Source organism: Enhydra lutris, unplaced genomic scaffold, assembly GCF_002288905.1.
Source record: "Enhydra lutris kenyoni isolate GAN:26980312 unplaced genomic scaffold, ASM228890v2 scaffoldscaffold12, whole genome shotgun sequence".
Lineage (NCBI taxonomy): Eukaryota > Metazoa > Chordata > Mammalia > Carnivora > Mustelidae > Enhydra > Enhydra lutris.
In genome coordinates, this window is record NW_019154096.1 from 40,789,340 (window position 1) to 40,799,676 (window position 10,337).

A 10,337-nucleotide genomic window follows, 5' to 3' on the forward strand; every position below is an offset into this window, starting at 1 on the left:
GAATTTTAAAAAACTTTAAAAAAAAACCCAAAGATTCAACTACATTACTATTTCTAATAGTAATTACTAATTTACTAAATTACTAATTTAACTAAATTACTAATTTAGTTAAAAATTATGCATAAGCCTTCTGTGGAGTACTATTACTATAATGGGATCCCCAAGCTCCTATTAATAAAAATGAATTACACAATCCTCAAGAGAAAGCAAACTCAGCACTGTTTGTCTTAAATTTACTAAGCACTCCAATGTGTCCAACACCAGGCTAAGCTCTATGGAGCAACATGTAAGAAATGGTTTCCAGCTTTGCCTTATTCTATTCAAGGACCTAAGATTACACACATACACAACACCTTGTGTACATACATAGCTATGCACATGCAAAAAGAATTTGGTAAGTAATGTAAGAAAGGCTTATATACTATATAGAAAAAAATACTCCTGTGTTTCTCCTTTCCTCTTACACTACTACCACACTCACAACACTTCTGTCACCAGATGTATGGGTTTCCACACATCAAGAAATTCTGAAATACCAGCGAGGTGTCCTATAATTCAATTCAGTTCTAACATCATCTACCAGAAGTTCACATCACATACCGCAAGGCTAAGGATTAAGTCCCACCAATACTGCCCCACTTCAGACACCAACTGCAAGCCCACGTTATCAATTAAACTTCTAGTTGGCCAGCTATAAATTGGGGTTCCCATGACATGCTCCTGTGGTTTGATACAGCAGCTCAAAGAACTCAGGATAATACTTACTTATGTTTACTGATTTATTAAAAAGGATATAATAAAGGATATAGATGAATACACAAATGAAGTGATATATATGGCATTGTAAGTGGGAAGAGGCATAGAGCTTCCATGACTTTCTGGAAAGGAACTTTCCTAGTACTTCCACATGTTCACCAACCTGGAAGCTCTTTGAATCCTGTACTTTTGGGGGAGTTTTGTGGAAGCTTCATCACTTAGGTATGATCAATCATTAACTCAGTTTCCAGTCCCTCTCCCTTTCCCAGAAGATGGGGGTGGGGTAGAAAGTTCCAAACCTCTAATCATGGCTTAAATCTTTTTGGTGACCATCCCCCATCCTGAAGCTATCCATGAGTTCACCAAGAGTCACCTCATTATAACAAAAGACACTCCTATCACCTAGGAAATTCCAAGGGACTTAGGAGCTCTGTTTTAGGAATCAGGGTCAAAGATCAAATATTAGAACAAAAGATGTTCTTAGTGCTCTTATCAGTTAGGATATTACTAGGGTTTTAGGAGCTCCCTGCAAAGAACGAGGGGTAGAGACCAATATATATTTTTTCTATTATTTTACATAACCTCGAGACTATTGTCAAATATAAGATTTCTTAACATTGTTTGTGTCCTCTAAAGCAATTATGATACTACATGGTAGTTTGAAGTCTGTTTTATAAAAGAACAAAACAAGAATATGAATCTTTTGATATATAAAAATATATGTGAAAAGACAAATTAATAGAAGGTAAAATAATCTTTCATTAGAGAAGAACTTGAAAACACTGAAAAATGACTGGACAAGTTCTGGAAACGAGTTATCACAGACAACCATATATATTTTATACTCTGACATACTAAATCAACAATAAAAAAAGATTAATTCTTTGCCTTATATAGAAAAATAATTTTGACTGAACTAGTCCATTGATTAGAATTAGTTGCTTACAATGTATAAGGTATACATTGTGTGATTTATGGCTTAAAATGTTCAACAAAGATCAACTAAATATTGTGCTGGGAACCATGTGATACAAAGATGAGTATCACATGAGCCCTGACTTCAAAGCATCTGTAATCTAGATGAGATCCCAGCACATAAGCAGAATAAGATGATTATTAAAGAACCTACTAGAATGTATTAGATCCTTCCCAAATAATACAAATAATACAATTAACTATAACTGGAGCATGGGGACATGGCATTCAAACCAGATTTTGCTGACATTCAGGGAGAGGGAATAACTGCATAAGGACATGGGAAAAAAACAACTGTACAGAGCTACATGCAGACAGTGTTAAGCAGATTATGGATGTCTGTCTGCAATGTAGAGTATGTGAAGGATTACAGCTGCTGATGATGTATTCTGGGGTCAAGGAAAGTTTTACTTAATTTTGAAGATTCTTAGAAAAATTCTAGGAAGAAAAGTTACAATGGGACTGGGTTTTAGATAGATAATTCAGGCTAGAGTTTAAAGAATGAATTGGAAAGGAGTAAAATTAAAAGCAGAGAGGCTGGTTAGGTGACTACTGAATAGTTTAGATAAGCACTTACTAGGGCCTCAAACAGGTCAATGGGGAAGAAAGTGAAGGAATGAGAGACCAAAAAACTAAAATGGACAGCACCTGAAAATTAAGAGACCAGCTAAGCATAGCAGAACTGTGAATACAAATGAGAAACAAACAAGGTTTGAGATCAGCGAAACTTAATTTTTACTGGAACAACGTACATAACTAAAATTTAAAAATAAGTTCTATCCAACTATGTACAACTTGGTAATGACAAATGAAATATATTCAATGTGCATACATTTATTCATTCTTTGAATAAAAGGCCAAGATTTATTACTTGAAAGGTATCCATAGAAATAAATACATTATACTAAACTCAATATGCCTCTGAATGCAGGAGTCTTTTAGAAAATCAAACTTTCTACTACTTAAAAAAGTTCTTAATAAAAGTCTCTCTATTACAGGTGAGAAACTTGTTCCAGTATAGAAAACAAGCATATGAGGGCTTCTTTATTTTTAGCTATTTTCCAACTTACTTTAAAGCTACTTGTTCAGATTACTCAGTTTCTGAATTATAACTTGATGAAAAGGGAGAAATGATAACAATCCTTAGAGAGGTTTTGTTGTTATTGCCATTCAGCATAATGTAATTTATATGCTACACAAGGAGCTTTGTAATATTGCAATACAATATTCCCCGATCTCCTGGGGATACATGGCATGGGTAGGGAGAATAATTAATAGAAGGCTTTATGGTATTCTTTTAATCTACTGAGGTTTCGCATTTCATCTATAATATATTCCAGAAAAGTGGGAAGAATCTCAACCTTGAATGTTGCTAAATAATTCCCCGCTGTATTGTATTTTGATGAAAGGTCAGCATTCCTGTGGCGCTAACTAGCAGTAGCTTTGTTTACTTCATGTGTATTAAGACTCCCTCAGTTAAATCTAAGACTTTAATGTAGAAAAGAACGTCATCAAGATGGAAATGTGGGGAAAAAGTAACATTCATTTGAAACAAATTTTAAGCATATTTCAAAATTACTGTTTAAGAAAAAGTAATGATTAAATACAAAATTTAAAAAATTTTAAGTGCCAGACAAATATTAATTCAGTTATCTGTTTGTTAACAGTATTTGTTTATAATATCAAAAAATTACTGGGAGAGAATGATTAAAACAAAATATGGTTTTCCCCTTTGAAGATTTTAGTTATGTCTTTTAAAAGGCCATTCTAAAAAGAATCTCAGTTTCATTAAGCACTGAGAGCATAAATACATCATAACTAGCCAAATGCAAATGAGTCTAGTCATTTTACAGTACACATTAAGTTATTCAAACAAGTTAGTCCATTCTCAGGAAACTGATCTAGCTTCTGACCCAATGTAAGCACCAAATAAGGATAAGAAAGTCCTTTTATCAGGTATCAGGAGAGAGGACTTTCTTATCAATCAGTTTTAGATGTCTGCCTCCTAAGACCTAAACAAGGTTGGTGGCAGAAAAACATTTCAAGCTGGTCATCATTTGGGGCAGAGCAAAGCCTTTAAAGAAAAAGAACAAAACTGCTTGGTGACGGCTTGTCAAGACCATACTCTGGGAACTTCCTCCACTGTCAATCTACATCAATGTCTGAACTAAGAGGCCTGATGTTGTCCAGATCTTAAGATATTCTGTCAAAGGCTTTTTAAAGAGGTGCACGTTAAGAAACAGTGCATGCTGGCAAATAACAGTATTATCAAGGCTGTCAAAATGATCTGTTAGGCGTTTTTCTCCATTCTGCTATCATGCTTCTTTGCATTAAATCAGTTTAGGAGATAAATAAACAGGTTTTCATATTTCCTTTGCTGTCAGAAGCTTGACAACAGTAAGTCCCAAACACACACATACTGTTGTGATTCACCTACCTGTAGCATGCCTTGGCCATTTCCTTCTATGGTACCTTCATAAGTGACATGCAATCGAGTCAGGGGTTTGTCACATCTACAATTTAAAAAGACAATTCTTTACTTTTAATGACAAGCATTTCACTATGGAAAAATGTAAAAATATATGTAACTAGAGAAGAAATATTGAAACCATTCCAAATCTTAAAAGCCAGAAACAGATGCCTGGTTAACATTTTTGATATAGATTCTCCCAAACTTTTTCTTATTCAAATATTAAATATACATATTTAAATTAAAATGGGATAACATACTGTTTTGAAACCCATTTTTCTCCTACAAAATAACAGTGTCTCTACTTTAAGAATTGAAAAACTTCTCAAAATGTAAAATAAATTATGATCTATGCAATATTACTATTTTGCTAGAGTTGGCAAACTAAAGAAAAATTTGGCAATAAATCATATATGATATTGAGATGGGGTCTATTTTTACTAGTTTGGTAAACATGAATGAATGTGATGGGGGTGTTTTGATGAATACACAGGCCACAGAAATCCGATCTATGGTATTTTTATATTAATAAAATTGATGAATGAAACCAGTATCTTTAAGTCATAATTATTTTCGTTCCCTTTCATTGACCAAGGTCACTGACATGCTACCCCAAAATGTGGCACAATGGGATATCAAATATTTTAGGCTGAATTAAGTTTGAGAAAATGGCAGAAGCAGAAGGGTCACTATGAGCTCTTCCCCCACTCACAGTTCTTCCTACGTGTAATAAAACCTCATGTGCAAGATGCCCACCCTGTATTTGGAGGAAAGAAATAACCTTATCCAAAGAAAAAGGGATCCCAAGAATTCCAACAAATGGGCCTTGTGAAGTTTTCCCTGGATAACTACAATTACCTCATACTTCTTAATCTGTCAAATTCCTCAGACATGTCCACGCTCCATTGAACCTAGCATAAAAGTATGTGGGTCTGTTTCTTTGGGCCTTCATTTCCTTAAGAAGGTTCTTGTGACATGTAAAACTTATATTAAATAAATGTGTGCTTTTTTCCTGTTAATCTTTGCCCTTTTAATTTTCAGACTCAGCCTGGGACCCTAGCTGGGTCAAGAAAAAACTTTTTCCTCCCTTATACTGTTTAACCTAGCTTACATTTTATTAAAAAACTAATTCCATTTTATTAATAGTATTTGATGATGATATTTTTCAAGTAACAGATTTTCCCTAATTACTTAATAAAAAATATAAATTAAGATAGAATATAACAGATGAGATCCAAACCCCTAACTTATATAAGGGTGGCATTCATTTTGGAGGGAATTATGTATTTTTTAAAACAATTATATATCTTAAAAAATAATTTATCTGGAGAAGCACTATTACTAGGATTTACTTTCTTCCTGACTTCAATGAGTCCAAATACATTTCTGGGGAAGCTCCAGTCCAACAGATTGACAGCCTTAACCAACAGATTGACAGCCTTAAACAGAAGGCAATTCAGTATAGGTTCTAAGAGCTCCGTTTGCATTAACTCATGTAATCCTCACAACAACCCTATTAGTATCTCTTTTTACAGGCACAGAAAGCACTTAAGTAATCTGCCCAAGGCTAGAAAGCAACAAAGCAACAAGGATATGAAGCCAGATAGCCTAACAGTCCAAACTCTTAGCCAGTATGCTATACCTTTAGAAAAATTACTTTCTAAATCTCTTCTAGAAAGTAGTGACACAAGTTTGATCTTTTTTTAACTTCCTTTTTATTTTTTGATCCTACTTTCCCAGCTATTTTATGCTAAGGGAGACCACCCATAAGGATACTATTGAAAAGACAAAGAAGCATGATCCAGAAATTTCTAGTTTGTCAGTTACTACTTCAAAACAGAAATCCTGTCATCAACTATTCTTCATAACTGAAGCTGTGAAAATATAGTACAATTCTCATTAAAATTATGAAATTGCTAGACACTTTTTAAAAAGCATCCTCCAACTTCCTAATTGGCCCAGCAAATCTTTCATATCGTCACAAAGACACAAATGATTGTGACTCTGTGATTACCCAAGGCCATATAAAATATTCACTCATAATCACTGGGTTAACTGTAACATGGCAGAAACTTGGAAATCCAAAAACCCTCTAACCACAAGACACCTATTTAGTCCCTTACTCTTGGAAACACCAACAATCCTCTTCTCTTCTTTATCCTCCCTCTTTAAATGAATACATGTTTCTGGTTCTGTGGTGTCTGGGAGAATGATTAATTACATTCTCCAACTTACTTAAAAAGCAGCTAAAACAAAAAGAGGTCAATGAGACAAAAAAAAAGTTTAAAAAGTTATCAAGTTAAATTGTGCCTATGAAAGTTAAGGGGAATATCTTGATCCTACTTAGGACAAAGTTATCTCACTGAAACAGCAGCCTTGCCAATCTTGGCGTTTGATCTATCCCTTCTCTCCCAAATAGTAATGCACAACTGGATGTCCTTTCACATTAGTGCCAAATTAATGTCAGATGCAGAGCAGAGATCTACAGCTGAATTAAAAACAAGGCCTTGGCATGATCTATAAAATCTATACCAAAGTGAAATGAACAAAACATCTGAATTCCTATCAGATACTAATAGAAAAGCTAAGAAAACCAATCTGTGCTCTGGTCTGGGCAAGTAAGAGCAGACTGTTACTTTCAGCTGTAGATACCATATTTTAGAGGGACCAATGGCCTGGAGTGTATCAAGAACAAAAATAAAGGGTTTTTGAATCCATATCACATGTGAAACAGAAGAAATGAGTAAATTTAGTATGTGCCTGTGTGCACTATTAGAAGTGGGGGTGGGTCCAGAAAGCATGATGATACATGAAGAAGACTGAATGTTAAAGAAAATCAGATTTATTGATTGTGCCTCCAGAAGGAAAAACCAGGAATGGAAGGGACAGTGAGATTCTTTAGAGTACAGAGCTTCTTACTGAATACAAGTATCAGATTAACTTGAGCAGCCAACATTGGGATACACTGAGGTGACAGTATGTTTCCCATCACTGAAGCTGTCTGTCATATGTCACAGATATTATAGAGGTGATTGATATTTTTAGTAGACAGCTAGGCCAGATGATTTCCTGGGGTCCCTTTCATCTCTAATATGCCAAGACTCTAAAATGCTATACATGTTCTCTTTCCTTCTGGCTCAATTTTTTGTTTTTATCTTCCACTTGTTTAATCTTTTACCCACTTCCCTCTACTAATAATCGTCTCAGCCATGCAGTCAGCCTCCTAAAGTAAGTTTTTCTTTCACCTCACAAATAAACATCTTTGATGAGTAAGAAACACCACAAGAAAGCCACTTAAGTAGAAGTGCTTCATCAAGTTAACTCCCTTAAAAGTGAGTCCCTTTCATCATGAATTCCAAAGGAAACAATTACAAACTATTATAAAAATTATGAGAAAGTGAAACTGAGAGTTAACACAAATGCATATGCAAAATATGCATTTAGTATGTTTGATCATGTCCTCATGTATGATGAAAAAGTTGATCTACTCTTCTTTAAGTGCTCTGGGTATCTGATCTAGATTAGGAAATGTATTAACTAGTTCAGGGCACAAAGGAACTTACAAATCTGAATAAACTCAGACTGGTTATTATTCTTCTGTTATTTGCAGGTAAATAATAATAAAAAAAAACTCCAGTAAATTGGCAACCTCCACAAAATCTGCCAATAGTATATGTGAACAGCCAAACTTCAAAATTCTTATCATTCAGACAAATTCTAGGTAACTACTATTTACATTTTATTTTAACGAAGAAATTTCCCCCGATCTTGTCCTCCAGAACGAAAAGCCATGAAATACAAATATAGTAACCAAAAGAGTAGGGTAAGGATGAATATCAAATATTGGTGTTCTAGGGGCGCCTGGGTGGCTCAGTCAGTTAAACATCTGCCTTCAGCTCAGGCCATGATCCCGGAGTCCCTGGATGGAGACCCACATTGGGCTCCCCACTTGGCAGGGAGTTTGCTTCTCCCTCTCCCTCTGCCTGTGGCTCCCCCATGCTTGTGCGAGCACTCTCTCTCTCTCTCAAATCAATAAATAAAATCTTTAAAAAAATAAATATTGGTGTTTTAGTTAGTATTAGTGCCTTCACACAAAACTAAATAGGACTTTGCTTCAGAAGAAAAAAAATAAGGCGAAGAGTAGAAATCAAAGGCTTACAGACTTTGATTCAGACAGCATGAACTTTCCAACAACGAGCGCTAACAATGGATCATTTATAGGAATATCCCTAGCACTACTGCAATTAAGAGGTTGGGAAACCATCTTTCCAGGAGCTGCAAAATAGAATCCTATTACGGTAAAAGAGTCCTTCTAATTCTAAAATTCCCGGATTATTTTTATTATTATTACCTTTCCCACTCTGGAAAATCTTCAAGACTCTGTCTTGTAAATGTCACCAAGCCAGTAGGTTCTACAAAGGCAATAAAAAAAGAAAAAACAACAAAACAAAACAAAACAAAAAAACACCCAAAAGAAGTTTGATATTGGAAAGATTATATACATTCAGTAAAAAAATGGGCCTAACAATGGTTATAAAACTAATTAGAAAAATACCAAGCTTAGTGTTAAAATACAACAGAAGACTGATTTAAAATAATATTACTCTTATAGTAGAAACTCTTTCTGCAAAATAGTAAGCCCTCATTAAAACACAAAACTATACAAACAGCACAATGGTACTTACTGGTAAAGTTTTCTAAACTGAATACATTTGTAAAAAGTCATTGAAAAAAAAGGTGCATTAATGAGTGTAGCTTATACAACAAAGACAAAACTAAATTTAATTTGTAGACTCCTCAAAGAAAGGTCTTAATCTTACAACTAAAGATTGGTGAATATATAAACATTTATGCATTTTACAATAAAATAAAATGTCTGTGATTAAAAAAGAAAATTGTTGGCATGCCCTTCGGAGTTGACAAAGCTAAATCCAGGGCTTAGATGACATGCAATTGCTCTACTTACAAGGCATCTTAGCTGGAAGGAGGAATTACTGGGTTCTAAGAGGTTAGAGAAGAAAGATGACATAGTTTTTAAGGAGGAATAGATATGAGGGGATCAAAACGCAGTATATTTTAGAGGAAGGTGATCCTTTTTTGTTCGGTTTACTTTTTTTTTTCCTAACTAGTGGCAAAGGCAACAAATAAATCAGTAGGCCAAAAGTAATTTGATTCAAATCAAAGAACAAACTAAAAAGGCCAGGCCACTTCTGTTTTCTTCTGTTAAAAAAAAAAAATAATGCAAGCAAGAAAGAGAAAATCTATTAAGCAAAGAGAGATATGTCAGGAACTATTAGTGATAATGGTGGCAGAGACCCAATGAAAGCTTGACAACCATTTCATTCCTCTGGATGATTCCACATTTCTCTACTCTCAGTCACAAGCAGTAATAACACAAAAATCATATGGAATAATTAGAGTAGAACATTAATGGGTGACTTTTATTAATATGGGTTATAAAATATGCTTAAGATTTCCTTAAGAAATTTCTCTAAGGCAAATAGATAATATATTTAAAACTTACACAAGATCAAACAACTCAAACACCAGAGAAGCAATTCCATTAATAAAAAATTAATGTCAATATCATCATTCAGTAACTTAACAGATAAGTAAGAATATTAAATGTCATTCATATATACTAAAAGGTCCCAAAAGAAATTCCTAAATGAGTATCACTGGCAAAGCCAGAAAAAAGGCAGAACATGGCTCTTTAGGTATAATTAAAAAAAAAATACTTAGCATTCTTATCACCTTTCTTCCATAAAAAGGTAACTTTTACGCTAGAATAGGTTATTTTAGTTAATCAAGTATTTCCCTTAATAAAAGCATAAAACAAACTGCATATGAATCACCAATTTTTAAATACTCCATCTATAAGACACTTTATCTAAAACTATACTAAAAATAATTCAGAAGGCCCTTGAAAATCTTTCAACTTCAAGATCCTCATTAAAAATATAAACATTTGGGGCGCCTGGGTGGCTCAGCAGGTTAAAGCCTCTGCCTTCGGCTCAGGTCATGATCCCAGGGTCCTGGGATCGAGCCCCACATCGGGCTCTCTGTGAAGCAGGGAGCCTGCTTCCCTTCCTCTCTCTCTGCCTGCCTCTCTGTCTACTTGTGATCTCTGTCAAAT

General features: G+C 34.4%; 1 protein-coding gene across 2 annotated transcripts in view; it reads right to left on the minus strand.

The window, feature by feature from the left end:
- The window catches only part of LOC111145343 (poly(ADP-ribose) glycohydrolase), a 117,369-nt gene that overhangs the window by 37,143 nt on the left and 69,889 nt on the right, over positions 1-10,337 (minus strand). For both annotated transcript variants that reach the window (XM_022500192.1, XM_022500193.1), the window contains exons 11-12: positions 8,553-8,613; positions 4,169-4,244 (exon numbers count right to left, since the gene is read on the minus strand). In XM_022500192.1, coding sequence (XP_022355900.1) covers positions 4,169-4,244; positions 8,553-8,613 — 137 coding nt within the window. The remainder of the gene's footprint in view (positions 1-4,168; positions 4,245-8,552; positions 8,614-10,337) is intronic.